The sequence below is a fragment of the Anas platyrhynchos genome, chromosome 29, assembly GCF_047663525.1.
Source record: "Anas platyrhynchos isolate ZD024472 breed Pekin duck chromosome 29, IASCAAS_PekinDuck_T2T, whole genome shotgun sequence".
Classification (NCBI taxonomy): Eukaryota; Metazoa; Chordata; class Aves; order Anseriformes; family Anatidae; genus Anas; species Anas platyrhynchos.
The window spans coordinates 2135950-2152296 of NC_092615.1; the positions used below are offsets into that span (position 1 = coordinate 2135950).

The window sequence follows — 16347 nt, forward strand, 5'->3', positions numbered from 1 at the left end:
GGAAGCTGCCCTTACGCCAACGGATCCTGAGGAGACTGATCTGCACGTGTTCTTCCATCCAAAGACTGGCTCAGCATGTCATTCTGCCCAGCATCAGACTGTCTCTTTCCTTTCCACTTTTCTCTCTTGTACTTCAGTTTCCCTGGGTCATCCACATATCTCTGGATATTAGAAGAAGTAGGACTATCCAGATCTTTGGTTGCCTTCTGAACAAGACGTTTATTTTTATCTGCCCAACCTTCAGTTGGAGTTTGAGAGCTCCCAGTAGCAGAAAATGTGTTTTCAAGGTTCAGTGCAAGATTTGTTGGCCTTTCAGGACAGCTTTGGCTGCCTTTTAACAGGTTATTTTGGTTCCCTTCTGCTTCCACTCTATCAACTGTCTTATCTACTTTTCCTACTTCTGATGCAGGTGGTTGCTCAGGAATAGAACTACTTTCTTTTATCTCGCTTGAGGGTAGTGTGTCCAAAATGGCTTTTTCTTCATTTGGACTCTTTTCTTCCACACTACTTCCTTGAAGGAGAGCATCTTGTTCTGTGGATATTTTTGGGTCTGGAACAGTTTCCAGGGCCTCTTCAGAAGAGGTTTGTTCCTCATGGCACGTTAAAGCTGCTCCTTCAAAGGAAAGCAGGACGTGCTTATTTTGTAGCTCATTATGTTCCAGCCCCCTCTGCCGGCGGAATTCACGTTTCTCCCGGCTGTTCGTTACTTTCTCAGTGCCCTCTGTCATGTTCTTCTGAGGTAACGTGGCTTTTTCAGATGAGCTTAGGTTTTCAGCTTGCTCATTTGGAGCTTCGTCTTTACCCCCAACAGCTTCTTCCGGCTCTGACTCATGTTTCACAGGCAATTGATCTGTTGCTGGCTCATTGCCTTCATCCTTGCTCATATCATTCTCTCTGTCTAGAGCTTCATGCATTTTTCTCTGTTCTTCTTCAGCTTTTTGCTTTTCTATAGCCATTTTCTGAAATCTGTTAAGATGAAAATACACGTAGTTTAATGCACAGCAGTCAAGAAAAATACCCACCAGTTTAAACAGAGCCTAAAAAACAATATAGACTTTAAGTACAAATATATTTTCACAGTATGACAGCATGGAGGACTGGTTATAAGCACTCACATGCATCAATGCAGCTCAGTTGAATAATTCTCATGTACTAAGGGCTTAACCAGGTTCCACATACCACTAGCCATTTGATCCTGACTGCAGGATCACATGGTAAACAACTAGACAGCTATTACCAGGTCAAGTATCACACACAACTGAACTTGGAGACATAGTCATATAATTAAGTGGTTAAAACACATGTTTTTATGTCATTCTGCTCCTCTTTATTTACCTCTTACGCTGAAGATGCCCTCTCACCATGGCTTGCACGAGACAAATTCTCTTCTTCTGCTGAAGGTAATATTTTTGCTCCCTGTATCTTCGCCATACTGACTGAATATAAACAGCAGCATTATTCCTTTGCAGTGACCTCCTAACACAGCGGGAACGCCAGCAAGCCTAAGAAGGGATATTTCTGAAGTGAAGGAGGAGCACACCAAAGTGGGGAATGCTACTTGGGGTGGGGAGTTTGTTTCTTTTTAGGAAAAAGAGATTGGTAATTCTCAAAGATACCTGTAAAACAATTGCTGCTTGCCGTGTTCGGAGAAAGCGTCTCCTTTCTAAAACCATCCTGAGCCAGCTCTGAAGAAGAATGATTTTTCTGATCACTTCCTTGTGTAGTGTTTCCTGTAGTATCTGCCGTTCAGCCTCTTTCATAAAAACCTGCTCAGTTAAAGAAAAGCTCATCAACAAACAGCTAAGGCATATTTCTGCAAGTTAAAAAATGAGAATGACTTAACTACTGAAGCAAATCTTAGCAGTTGACAGCAATTAGCACTTGCAAAAGTCTTTTTTTTTTTTTCTTTTTAAAGAAATCTCAGTGTTAGGACTATAATATATAAACACGTACTTGCAGTATTCAAATCAGAGAACCCTTCTAAAATGAAAACATCGCCCTTTTTGACAAATACTAATAGCAACGATTTTCTAAAACTGATGCCTTTAAAATACAGAATTGTGCTATATTGTTTGAAAGACAGATTGGCATCAAAACCAAGGACAATATACAATAAATAACTACTAACATCTGTGTCAACATTTACAACAGTTAAAAACACATTACTTAAACATGAACCACAGAAAAGAACACTTGTAAATGAACTGCACTGAATACAGTGTACATAAGCATTTCTTATTTTATTATGGGAAGTTTCACAGACCTTGGTCTTCCCTATTTGACAGTAGTTTTTATCCAGTTGTAGTTTATTCAAATAAGCAAAAATGTCTTCCTTAGAGGCTCTGGCATTTTTGGGAAGTAGCACCTGAAACTGATCTATGAATTCCTGTGAAATACAGAGACAGCAAAGGATCAGAGTTAAAAGTCAATTCACAAGTTTAGAGTTTCAACTAGATTTCTACAATTAAGCTAAGACATCTGAGCTATACGGATATGAAAATAATTATTTATTCCAAATTGAGCTTTTTTTCCCCCTCATCTTGTAAAATGCAGGCTTCGTGCATTCTCCAACTAAAGGTAAAGATCACCTATACATGATCTATAAAGCCACAAGCACGAAGTATTCTATAGAAAACTAATTAACGTATGGAGACAATGAGCAGCGCTGATTGCTTATACATGCAACGCAAGACTGGGAATGCTTTCCTTCATGAAACCAATAAAACAACATACTGGCAGATGACTCACACAATAGTTTAGACTACATCTTGTCATCATGTAGCTCTGTCAAAACTATAATGAATTTTTACAGTTCACCCCAAGCTTCTCATGAATAGACACAAAAGACTGAGTCAATGCATGTTTTTCCAACAGCAGCCAACATTTCTGACAGCACAATCCACTTCCAGTTCCTCACATACCTGGAACGTATACTTGGCACTGTAGCCAGATCTTCTGATTCGCACGGTTTCAAGCATGCCAGTGTACCTTAACTGTTGAAGCACCAAGCTTTCATCAAAAAGCATCTCTTTCTGAAAAAGAACATAAGTCAACAGCTAAAAAATGCCTACTTCTGTTCAGTAGAAACAGTAAACATGGTTACCTTTCACCTTTACACAAAGTGACAGCGAACAAGTCAGAAGAGATATTACAGGGCTAGAAGATCTGGGTGCACAGCACTTACATCAGCTCAATTCTTAGGGCAGTCTTACCTTCTCAGCATTGGAGCGGATACAACGGATGAAGAACGGCTCAGCCTTCCCCAGTGTCTCCAGTAATTTATTAAGTGAAGTCTGAAATGAAATATTCAAAAGTATTTTTCCTCTGTATGTCAGCATTTCGATTTACACTTGACAACGATACAGCTCCTTCCTCAGAAATAAGTTTTTTTCAGGTCCAATAGCTATACAAATCCTAATTCATCCAATATGGAATTTCTTACATACTGCACAGGGGATTTGTGCACTTGTTTTTACCTTTCCCAGGATAATGAAAAGTGCATTAATGCCTATTCTGTTAAAGTAGCCTCATATGCAGATCTAGTGCTAATTGTACAAAGAACTAACACATTTCATAGCATAATGATAATCTTTAATTGCAGCCTAACTTTATTAAAGTAACTAAGCATATTTCAAATAAATCCTAACAGTAAAAAACATTTTGGTTTTACAAGCAAGATCAGCCTAGATTGCCAAGAAGGCCTGTTCTCATGAGGTCAGAGTGCACCTAGAGGCGTTTACCACCTCAGTCACCTACCTGGAACTGCGCGCTTATGCTAGGGGGTTTCTTCTTTTTGTGCAAGTGCAAGAGGGATTTTGTAGTTCGATCATGTAGAGTCATGCTTACTATGAGCTTCAGAGATTTGGAATCCAACAAGTTCTAGAAAAAGAAATTCATAATCAACATAAAGTGTAAGTCTCTTAACTGAAGTGGAAATATTTCTGTCTGCATTAAAATAAGATAAAACCTACTGCTGAATGAAACTGCCTAGCTCCATATACAATGTACATGTTACACTTCAAGACTGTTTCATCTTAAATTGCCCCAAGAGTATCCGCTAAGCTACATAATTAGTTTGTCTTCCATGACTTGATTAAAAATTGCTTTATGTATTTATCACATCCCTAGTCTAATGAAACAAATGACAATTCACAATTTTTTTCTGTTCAGATCTTCTTATAAAAGTGAACATTTACATAGCCTTCTGACTGTGAAAACTGAAGTTTTAAAGGATAAATAAGACTTCCCTACACCACAAAAGAGTATTTTCTGAAGTCAGTTCTGTCAATCAAAATGAATAATCACAACATAAAAAAAACAAGTGAGAAATCAGTTTATGGAATAACCTTACCTTGGGAATGATCTGCTTTTGTTTGATACCTCTACTCTTCCTGTTAAAATATTAAAGATCATTATGAAAAAATACACATGATTTTGGTTATTCCAGCAAGCCATAAATTGGTGCAATTTATGAGGCAAGATGAAGGATAGAAGAAAATGGGCACAACATCAGGGCATGTTCATGCAGAGCCTCTTACATATGATCAATGCAAGAAATGCAAACTGCTTCGCAACAAGATTTTTTTTTTTTTTTTAATAAAACTTTAGGTACTGGAAGCTTTCAAAAATGAAAGCTCTGAAGTTAAAGCTATTAAAACCTGTACTTTTGTGTAGCTCTTTGTTTCACACACATATATTTGTGCTTAGGATTGCCAGGACCATGCACTTAGCCTTGTTGAACCTCATGAGGTTCACTTGGACAACGAGTCATTGACCGCAATCTCTTTGAGTGAAACCATCCAGCCAATTCCTTGCCCACAGTGGTCCATCCATCAAATCCATGTCTTTCTAATTGAGAGACAAAGCTATCATAGGGGGCAGCGTCAAATACTTTGCACAAGTCTCAGTAGGTAATACCAGTTGCTCTTCCCCTACCCATGAATTCTGTAACCCCATGGTAGAAGGCCACCAGATTTGTCTGGCTCAAAATTTGCACTTAGCGAAGCCGTGTTGGCTGTCACCCATCTTATTTCACAAGTGCCTTAAAACAGTTTTCAAGAGGATCTGCCCCGTGATCTTGCCAGGCACAGAGGTGAGACTGACTGGCCTGTAGTTCCCTGGGTCTTCCTTTAAACCCTTTTTGAAGTAGAAAACTTGTTTACATTTACTTATTATACAAGAGACCACAGACTGATTTTCTTATACATGCATAGCTGCACACAGGTAAAGAGTCTTAACTCAGGAACATGCATAGCACTGACAAATCTAATAATTTCCTGAAATTCAGGATATTATTAGATTTAGCTTGAGAGGTTTCATTGTCAGAAGCTTCACAGCAAACTTGCACTACCTAACTGTCAACAGGCTTAACTGTCAGCATATGCAAAGGCAGCAACAAAGCACACTCTGTAGTCTTTATATTTTTAGAAGAAATTATTTTGTTCTTAATTGTTGTTTGATTTTTGCAGAAAACAAGCTTGGGATGAGTATATATTTTATGGGCTGGAATAACTGCTTGGTTATGGTTGCACTTTCAAAGCAACACCTAGAGCACCAGAACTCACATGAAGTGGGAGCGGTGTTGAAGTCGATTGAGTGACCGAAGCAGCTTACAGGGATCATCTCCCTGCCATGGAAGTCCTTTTATACTTGCGATGATTTGTTCATGCATGTCTCTAAAACGATTCACAGCAAAAGAAAGATAGCAAACAAAGACATATGGCCATGAAGGAGAAAACAGGAGTTAAACAAGAGATCCCATCACCAAGTGTGCTCCAAACAGCAGCAGGTCAATCCCAGACTACTTTTTCCTAAACACGAATGATTATGATGTCAAGTCAGCACTTTCTACTTTGTTAGTGCCCTAAAATTCAGTTACAAGGGTCACATATTAAGTTACTTTCTAATTCTACCTTTACATGTAAATTCTTAAGTCATCAATTCTGAATACACAGAGGAGAATTTACTTCATGTGCAACGGACCTTTCTACTAAGCTAAGAAGCCTTTTCAGGTAGACAAATACAGGCTTCTCTACAAGCAAGCACTAAATATTTATATACATATTTGACTACTAAAATGAGACTGCATAAGCAGAGTGCCATGAGTCTAGCAAGTTAGAAACTAGCCACTATAGAATATTTGAAATTTAATTATATTGACTTTTTTCTTTAATATCCATTTCAAACTTATTTACACGTTTAGCTTTTCAAAGTAAGCCTGGGATGGTTCCTAATTTGTGGCTGATTCCATTATTTTAAGCATGCACCATGCTTGTGGAGTCTTGGCAGAGAACTTACCTTCTTTACTCTCCAGAGAGGCACAAACCAAAAATAACAGAAGCATAAGAGTCACTTTTGACTGTTAGATGCTATCACCTTTCTGAGCTGCTCAAAGAGGCAGTAACAAGTCTCAGAGACGGTTACTTGTTTCCCCTGATATCTCTGAACATTTTTAGAATATCAAGATTTTGTTTTAAGATATTGCAAAGAAACAGATACATTAAACTGTGACCAAGCCTGAATTGCATCTTTAGTTCTTGGCTGCCTCAAGTGACAGAGGCTGTGTAGGGCAAAGTAATTACGAAGCAGTATGAAGTCATTACTTGATGTGTATTATGCTCCATGTCTTCACTTTTACACAGAGCATGCTCAGAAGGTTACTCTGTCCAGGAATGTGCCTCCCTGGCCTTTAAGCCCAGGCCTATTTCTACTTACTTCTTGTTTTCATAAAAAGAAATGATGTCTTCAAAAGCATTTATATCGAAATCCTCAGAACAATCAAATGAGAAATCAAGCATTGAGCAGCTGCAAAAGGAACATGTATAAAACCTAAATATTCTACAGAAGGGCATATATGCCTATACAGAACAACGTGCGGAGCCCACTTCTGTAGGGCTTGTCCTACCTCCTAATAAATTCTAAGCCTGCAAAAACCATGAGTGCTCCTATGAATTCTTCAGTGACAGAGTGGCTGCAGAGGAATGCACAACGCTAAAAGCAACATACACAAAATACAGACAGAACTCAAAAAACCCGTGGTCAATGGGACTGAGGCTGCGCCACCAATGTTTGGTAGTACTGAGTCTTACAAAAAATAAGCCAGGGTATTGTTTGAATACTATTAGAAAGGTCACACAAAACAAGACAGAAGAAATAAGACCTGCTATCCTTGCAGACAGATCAAGTTGACATCTCATATACAAAAACATGACTCAGCAATTCTTTTCCCTGATACAGGTTAAGTACGCGTTTCTCACCGGTAAACTTTTTCTACTGGTGTATTTGATCTCTGGAGTTCTCCGAGGGGAACACGGGGTCCTTGGCGCACCACTCCTGTTATGAAATAATCAGTAGATTGAACATCGACAGAGACATAATATACAAAAATAACCCACCAATTATAACAAGCTAAGTATCTATCCAACTGTCTGGACTTTTCCTCTATTAATTTAGCTACAAAGCTAGACAGACCACTTGGTTTCTCAAACTCCCTACAACTATCAAGTAAACTGCAGCTGCTCAGAAAGGCTTTTCAGAGTTAATATTTCATCTTGAATACTCATTTGAAACTTTACGGAAGTCTGAGAAGATCAATGAAGATCAAAAACAGTGATAAAACCAACATGTACACTAGAACCTGTGATATCTTCCCAAATTTTTACAAGTAGGACTACAAACTTGGCACAGCCTGTTGGCAATGGTGCACTAATTGGAGAGGAAGTCTGAATGATCTCAGATAAAAAGTGACAACCTCTGCTGTGTACAGGTTAAGTCATTTTCACAAACTAGTTTTGTCTCTAGTATCAAACCAAGATTGCACCTGGAACGTTGACAGAACTAGCTGACTGCAAAACAAGCACAAATCAATTTAAAAGTATTTGAAAAGTATTTCCAGAATGATTCACATCATACCTGCAGTCTTCTGAGCTCTCTGGCGTCCAGCTTCTGCAAAGACAGCCATTGCTCGAATAGCTGCTCGCAGAACAGCCCAACGGAACACAGCTACAGGGTCCATTCCTATCAGCTCCCGAACATAAGCACTGTCACTGCTTCGTAGTAAAGCAACGATATCCGGTCTCATATAATCCATATTTTTCTCTCTGAAATCCTGCAGAACAGGGAGATTGAACCACAAGCTCTCAGGAAAGCGGTTACACAGACACCAGCCAGAACTGTGTTTTGACCTGATATTTATCATAATTCAGAGTAATTATTCTAAATATTTTTCACCATAGTGAGCATTATCCTCAAGTCTGAGCAGGGGAAAGTATCTAAAATATACCTGATCAAACATCTGATTCAGCCTATTCCCAGCAAAATTTCTATGCTCTGACAAAACTGTCATAAAGGCAAGGAATATTTTTTTTTTTTGTGGCCATCAGATCCATCACCTACTTTTATCTGGTATTTAACTTTCCCGGCAAAGTGTCGAATAATAAAAGCAGGTTCCATTACTGGGGTTCCAACAAAAAACTTGTTGTCCTCATGCTGCTGTTTGAATTTTGCAAGTAGAGTTTGGTTGGTGGCATGTGGAAAACTAGGAAAACAAAACAGAAAGTCAGCTATTTTTCTCCAAATACTGTTACATTTACTGATGTGCAAGATGACAAACTAAAGAACACCTATTGATCCTTGCAGAAAGCATTTATATCAAGATTTTTAAATTTCAGTTGCTACTTACACATCTGAATCTTACATTTCCAAATCTTCCTAAGCCAAGGTTCAATTTTAGCATCAATTTGTATCACTGCCATATTGAAATTCTTAGAAACAACTGAATGTAGATATCCCAGCCATAAGATGACCCTTTGCTTCCCCCAAAATTCCTTTCTTTATAACAAAAAAGTGCTGCGTTTCTGTTCCCTTCCACAGCTCTTCCTTCTTCCCTTCCACATACATATTTTATTTTACCCCAGAAGATGTTTGTGGCTTACTTGCTTTCTTCATCCAGAAGATAGAAGAGACCAGTGGGCTTCTTGCTGATTAAGTGAATGCAGGCCACATTATCAGTATAGTCAATATTGTGCCAAGTGATCCCTTCACTCTTATATTCCTCCTGTGTAGCTCAAGAAAATTCCCTCATCAGTACAGCGCCCCGACCTTTAACATACCATGGTCTAAGTGCTTAAAAGACATCCTTAAACAGCTATGGCAAGTTGATTTTGTTAGCTCAAACAGCAAAAACAAAAATTAGGAAAATTTATAAACAAGCCCAGAACACCAGGCATACTGGGTCAGATCGAAGATCTACCTAAGCAAATCACTCAACAGCGGATGTTTAGGGTAGAACTATTTAAAAATCCAAACAGTGAAAGAATGTTCCCTCCCCTATTACGTCTTTCCAGCAATCAGTAGTCTACAAACTTGGAGTCAGAAATGACATCTACGCCATTACATTTAAACTCCTAGATAGACAGACTTGCATTCTTCCAGTGTGTCTCTTTCATAGCTCTTCTTTTATAGGAAATTACATTTAATATGAATTTTCAGCACTTCCAAATTGCACTGTCAGATGAAGTTTCAAGACAGGCCGTTAAACCCTATACAATATCAACACCAGAACTTTGCTAAGGAAGCAATCAATGTACATTGGTCAGGTTCAGAGAATTTGGAGCTCTCTTTGACAAGAAAATACAAAGCTCTTCTGCAGAAATGATAATGCATCAAATGCTTGACAGAACAAGCTTCTCATCAAAATATGGAACCAAAATATCACTTTTCTTACTGCTGTAAATGACTACCAAAATGAGTTAAAGATAGGCTAATAATGTTAAAAAACTCAGAAAATTAAGTGAAATAATTTTTACGTTTAACAGAAGACAAAGACGTCTCTCACTGTTCTATGACGATAATAGAATTTTTTAAGTAGGTAAAATTAAATCTAATAACAGACAGCTCAGTGTGCACGCCACATTACAGAACTGAAATACCACTCTCCACAAACAATAAAGCCTTTCTTTAAAAGATATAGAGACCCCTCTACCCACCCCCTTCCTGAGGGCTCTCATGCTGCAAGAGATACAGGAAATGGGTCATTCAAGGATTAAGCTCATTTGGAGAAATGGCATTAGAAAAAAGAAAACAATGTTAGCTATTTACTCTAGTTAGCCTGGATAGCCACTTCTGTCATAAGTTACAAAACAGAGACCTCAATACTATGTTTACATATGAAGTTTGTATGCTTGGCGATTTCCTTCCCTTTAAAACGCTTGTTTAAAGTTATCTACATATTGTTGAAAAATACCACATATTACAGAATGACTTCATTCTTTCAGCAGAGCAACCAGAGAATAATGTTTTGGCACAACCCAGTAAAAAGTCCAAGTCTAGAGAAGAAAGCCACCAAACCTCAATCTAGAAATGCAATCTGTTAGCTCTTGCAGCACTCTGAGCTCTCTGTAAGAAGACAATACCTTCTGCAAACAAGTGTATCAATATATGCCAGTAGCATCAGGATTGCAGAACTATTGCAAATATCAACTTACAGTTGTATCCCTTATATGCAGTTAGGTGGAAGTAGCAGCAAAGACTAGTTATTAAATATTTACCAATTGACAAACACAGGAGAAACTGTACCAAAACATTTTTTTAAATAAAAAACAAGCAACCAACCAAAAAACTGAACCATACACCACACCTACTGACTTTCAAAGTTTACAGTTTATCTGATTTATGTCTGGGGTTGCCTGACTGTTGTTTTTTTTGTTGTTTCCTGCAGTCAAAAACTCACTGCTAGTTCTCTGAAGAAAAAGCCAGCTATCAATAGCTAATGCAGAGCACTAAATGCAGCAGAGCTGCAACATATAAATTATATCATAATATGCAATATTAAAACAAGAAATAAAAAGGTAACACTTCTGGAAATATATTCAACCCATTATAAAATTATGCCATGAGGTTTTGCAGAACAGTTTGCATAACAGATGAGCCCTCACATTAAAGTTTTTGATTCAGTAACTACTTTCTTACCTGTTCCAATTTGAAAATATGCTGATTGAAATAATACTGAAGCTGCTCGTTTGCATAATTTATGCAGAACTGCTCAAAACTGTTGGTTTCAAAGTCTTCAAACCCAAAAATATCCAGTACACCAATGGACAAACACTATGAAGAAGAGGAGAAAATCTATTTAAGTAATCTGTCATACAGAGAGAGACTTAACACACAACAGCTAACAATCACAAAAGCTGCTATATCATACGTTGATTCATTTTAAGTAACTGGAGTGTACATCAACAGAGGCTGAATATTTAACAGTTGTCTGTTGTGAAAACAAAAATAATCAAATATTACACAGAAATTTACTAGGAACTTGAGAAGAATCTAGGTTTATCCCAGATATCTGAACATGTCATCTACAACGTTCTCTGATAGGTGTAAATATAGAATTGTACAAAAAGACTTGCTTTTGTGCTAAACTTACTGTAACAGATTCCTCCATGTCCTTTTTATTAAGGAGTGCATGATTAATTCGCAGAACAATCCAATCAAACAGAGCACTGTACAAAGATTTTGCCATTGAATCACGAGCTGTTATTGCCTGTAGATGAAACAAAGTTCATAATTTCTTTTAAAAAAAGCATTTCTATTTCAGACCAGTGTCACTCAGAGGTTACGATCCTACTAGAGACAAAAACAGAATCTTCCTTTAATTTCTAACATTCCAAACATTCCTCACCAAACATGAAAGCATACCACATTAGCTTTTTCATAGCCAAAAAAAGAACTAGGTTTCAATGATTTGAAATAATTCTATTAGTGTTTTTTACTCACCTCATTGAGACTATATGGCAAAATAAGTTTATCATTAGCGGTCACAGTTTTTCTTTTTGTTAGGACTTCCACTAAAATCTCGCGTTTGACCTTCAAAACAAGCAAAACCAAGAGTCATTGCCACCCTAAAATTCCCAGAACTCAGTATAGTGAATACTCTGATGACAACAGTGAAGTCCAAGCACTTTGAAAACTGCTACATTTATCATTCATCAGGAGCTTTACAATTTTCTGAATTCCCTTAGATTATTCTCAGCTCAGATTCATACAGATCTTTCCCTATGATGGCAGAACACAGATCTCTAGTACAGTTATTCCCACTCAGTTTGTATTAGCAAGTAAACAAATTCTACTTCCATGCTATGGGCTAGATTCCATCCCTAACCTCAATAACTTCACCACATTCATCCATTTTCCATACCATAAGATGAATGCTGTTGAGGTACCATAAACCAGATATAAACATAACATACTGGGCTGCCACATAGTCAAGAAAAATGCTGAGGCTGAGCATGACAAAAAGGTATGTCAAACATCAGAGCTAAAAAGAAATACTCTACTTTCAAAAGCTGAGAAAGAATGTCCAGCACTTCAGGAGGTCCCACTTCCAATCCTTCCTCACGACCTGTAGCTTTCTTCTTGTACGTAACGTTGCCCAAATAAAGAATAGCTGAAAGCACTGAAAAAATCCTAAGGAAGAAAAATTAATTTTATAAGGATTTTTCATATGACTAGAAATTCATTTTAACAGGCCAATTGACCCAATTCTGTTTCAAGAATTTGTCCATAAGCATTCACAAATGTTCAGCTCTCCTTGATGCCTACTGGAATAAATGTGATCCCAATGTTTATACAATTTATTGCAATTCATGAAGTTTAACTAGCTGTCAGTAACAAAGGCTGAAAAGTTCCACTTACTGTTTTTTTGTTGATGAAAGAAAGCCAACCATCTCCATCGCTTGTTTTAATCTTTCAAAATCATGCCGTAGATCTTCCCCATCTTCAATTTTCAAGTTATGCTGTGAAGAAAGCCCATTACTTAAACGCAAAGAAAGTAGCCCAAACATTACAAGAAAATATGTATAATCTGTTCTGTTTTTTTCATCTTTAGCACAACATCAGAGAGACAACAATTATCAATGTAATCTGTAAATCCCTGTCACAGATTACCTGGTTGAGGTAGAAATAATCTTCAGGTTGCTTGAGGTGAAATTCTTTACGCTCTTCCTCATTGACTCCAAGTAGCAAATAATAAAAGACATGATAATTCCTACAAATACAAAAGGTCACATGCACTTCTCTTTCATGAAAATACGCTGATTATTCTTTTATTCTGTATACTTCAAATGATATTAAACTCTCATAACAATTATGATCATACTGACTGTATGAATCTCTTACCTTTCACCTTTTTCATGAGAAACCAGACGAGATTTTTCAAGCAGGTATTTTTCAACAACAGCCCTAAAGAGATCCCCCCAAAAAAAAGGAAAACAGCATGAGGCCACACATACACACAAAAATCTTCACAAAACATCAGACAGCATCTTCCAAGAGAGTTCAAATAATGAAATCTACATTAGCATACATAAGAAAATAGCTTAGCCATGGGCACGACGCCTCCCACCAGACCAGGTCACCCAAAGCCCCATCCAGCCCAGCCTTGGGTGCTGCCAGAGTGGGGGCATCCATCACTTCTCTGGGCGGCCTGTTCCAGTGCCTCAGCACCCTCAGAGTATAGTAATTTCTTCCTTATATCTAATCTAAATCTCCCCTCTTTGTAAAATTGTTACCCCCTGTCCTATCACTACACTCCCAGGCAAAAAGTCCCAAGAAATATCCAAGAAGCACTTAACTGTAGTGTTCAGTTCTAGTAGATAACTGGAGAAAGGCAGTGGGAGCTGAGAAAAAGTGCTGATGAAAAGTTATCGAAAGAAACAAGATGCAGAATGCTAAGAATGTTACCCACTCCAACTATTAGCTGACAAAGAATGCAAAGACTACAAGACCCCAAAAATATACTGAATAGTTGTTTCTCAAGATAGCAAATTTGATGTTATATACGTCAGCCTAAAGCAAAGGCAAGGAAGACAGAAGACTTACTAGCTTCACATAGTAAGCTCCTAAATAATAACCTGAACTCCGTGACATGGGCTACAAAGATAACAAGGCCAAAGTTTAAGCAGCTTTTTCTCACGCTGAAGACAAAACAATTGTACTCAAATTGTACCAATCTCCTGAGCTAGTGTGACTTATCTGCAAAGAAGCCAACTTTGTTCAGAACAATACTCCAAGCAAACGTGGTACAGAGTTTCCAGCCATTTCTGTTGCCATTTTGTAAACTACAAACATGAAGATGACCCAAAGGGAAGCTATGCTGCTGCACAAAAGGCAGTAACAGCTAGTGGTGCTCCACAGAGCAGCAGGCTGCAGGGCAGGTTTGGTACAAGGAAGAATTCTACACCAATATTCTGCATTTTGACATTGCACCTGAAATAGCACAGGTGCATCTTGACAACATCTGCAACACACTGCTGTAAATTTTTCAGATATAGGCCTTTACAATTTAAGATGAATTTTACAAAGCAGGATCTAAAAAATGATTTTATGGTGGGATGTTAGAAAGGAACTACATGAGTATTTGAACACAAATTTCTAATATCACAGAAAAAAATTGGACAAAATTATTCACTTGAAGTGTCTACTAATAAGGAAAAGCAAAATATAATCTTCAGTCAATAATACTGAGGCACTACAATAATATGACATTATCGCCTCTACTACAAGGTGAAAAATGCAAATAAAACTCTAAGACTTAGCTGTGACTACCATATGTTAAAAAACATAAAATTAGACGTAGAATATTTCGAGCTTGTCCTTCAGACCTAAGCACACAATTTCAAGTAAGCCACGTAAAAACATGTATTTTTTAAATTTTCTTTGTAACTGGTGTCTGTTTCTTTAAAATGGCTTCCTCAAATCTATTTCACTTCTCCCTTAGTCCTCTCAAGAAAAATTCAGATCTTCTGGTTTTAATTACAAAATGGCAAGGAAAATGTGTGTTATGGAGAACGCCTTTTTTTAGTATGAAGGTGAAGAGGCATCAACGGTCAAATTCTGAATGTGATATGGTTGTACAGCAAGGTAAGAACATTATCCATCATCTGATTATTCCACAAAGCTTGGTCATAGAGTCTTGAAAACATTCTACAGTGGCAAGCCATTCTCACACGAGAAGAGCCTCGATAAGACAGGATTTTGTACACACCAGTCTTCACAGATTCCTAACAGCACACAGAGCAACTGCAGCAGAACCTCAGACTGTACTTACCCTCGGACAATACCGTTCTCTAAATAGTTGACTTGAATGAACTTTCCAAAACGACTGGAGTTATTGTTATGTGCTGTTTTTGCATTTCCAAATGCCTGTAATAAAGCAAAATGAGGTAGTTTTCAATTAAACTAAATGGCATGGCATTACTAACTCATGTTCATTGTTCAGCCCCATTAGCTGGCAATATACGCAAAATTTTATAGAACTGGCAGCACACAGACACCAAAAAGCGAGCTTACGAAGCCTCTGTTGTTCCTCACAGGTGTGTACTCATTTATTATTTGCCATATGCAATAACGTTTGGGAATATGAGGAAGGCAAATAATAAACTTAAATACTTTTACAAAGATCTAAGGTAATTACAGGAAGGGTAATCACAGCAAGAGAGCTCAAATCAACCTCAATCATTAACAATTATGTACTTGGAGAGGATATTTGGGAGGAGGAAGGCAGCAAAATTACCATGATATTGCCTCCTGGATAGAAAAGCCACAAACCGTGTCTTATTCCTTCATGTACTGCTCCCTTGTAAAATTTGCACAATGAAAATAATTGTTCTTTAAGTGAGACCGGAACATACGATCCCACTGACAAAGCCAGCACATGCATTTCCAGAGTTGTGTATTCAGAAAAGAGAGAGACAAACAGAAAAACTTTGGCTTACAGAAGCAGTTTCCTTAGGAGGTGTTAGGGAAGGGGGGGGGAAGGTCTGGCACAAATTCTAATTATTTGTGCCTATGCATCTTTAATACTTTAGCCCCTCAGATACTTGTTTGCACTTACAACACAAAATGTCTTCTGCATGAGCCTTTCCTAGAAACTCTAAGTACAACGTATTACATCTAAATGTTCAGTAGGATTAGTTACTGAGAATATCCTTAATGTTATCAACACTTAATTGCATTATTAACACTTAACTGCGTGTCCTTAGGTTAATAAAAACTTGTCATCCTCTTAATATGTAAAGTGCAGTCCAGTAGCTGGAGAAGTCAATGTAAATTCAATGCAAAATGCTATTGCTTAGAAAAATACACCACCCAGCATGGAGTATCTCCAGCAGTCCTGCCACAGATATTTCCTCTTCAGGCTCCAAGTAATTAAGGCCTCCATTAGGAAATCCGTCTCTCCTAATATAGAACGTTTGTGGAATGATTTCACAAAAATGCCGCTCTTCCTCTGCGCACACACATCCGGAGAATGACGGACATGTGAGCACTGCACACAACTGAGAACTGAGCTGC

The 16347-nt window shown here is 37.8% G+C and overlaps 1 protein-coding gene across 17 annotated transcripts in view; it reads right to left on the minus strand.

Moving 5' to 3' along the window:
- MYO9B (myosin IXB) overlaps window positions 1-16347 on the minus strand; it is a 45323-nt gene that overhangs the window by 11222 nt on the left and 17754 nt on the right. For 9 of the 17 annotated variants that reach the window (XM_027472348.3, XM_072029172.1, XM_027472349.3 and 6 more), the window contains 22 exons: window positions 15104-15198; window positions 13174-13236; window positions 12943-13042; window positions 12691-12791; window positions 12333-12462; window positions 11773-11862; window positions 11423-11539; window positions 10969-11103; window positions 8934-9055; window positions 8395-8536; window positions 7912-8107; window positions 7257-7332; window positions 6715-6804; window positions 5565-5675; window positions 4352-4391; window positions 3757-3879; window positions 3213-3293; window positions 2922-3032; window positions 2264-2386; window positions 1617-1766; window positions 1336-1502; window positions 16-966 (listed from right to left, as the gene is read on the minus strand). In XM_027472348.3, coding sequence (XP_027328149.3) covers window positions 16-966; window positions 1336-1502; window positions 1617-1766; window positions 2264-2386; window positions 2922-3032; window positions 3213-3293; window positions 3757-3879; window positions 4352-4391; window positions 5565-5675; window positions 6715-6804; window positions 7257-7332; window positions 7912-8107; window positions 8395-8536; window positions 8934-9055; window positions 10969-11103; window positions 11423-11539; window positions 11773-11862; window positions 12333-12462; window positions 12691-12791; window positions 12943-13042; window positions 13174-13236; window positions 15104-15198 — 3314 coding nt within the window. The remainder of the gene's footprint in view (window positions 1-15; window positions 967-1335; window positions 1503-1616; window positions 1767-2263; window positions 2387-2921; window positions 3033-3212; window positions 3294-3756; window positions 3880-4351; window positions 4392-5564; window positions 5676-6714; window positions 6805-7256; window positions 7333-7911; window positions 8108-8394; window positions 8537-8933; window positions 9056-10968; window positions 11104-11422; window positions 11540-11772; window positions 11863-12332; window positions 12463-12690; window positions 12792-12942; window positions 13043-13173; window positions 13237-15103; window positions 15199-16347) is intronic. The other 8 variants (XM_027472352.3, XM_072029174.1, XM_027472350.3 and 5 more) reach the window with 3 other exon arrangements.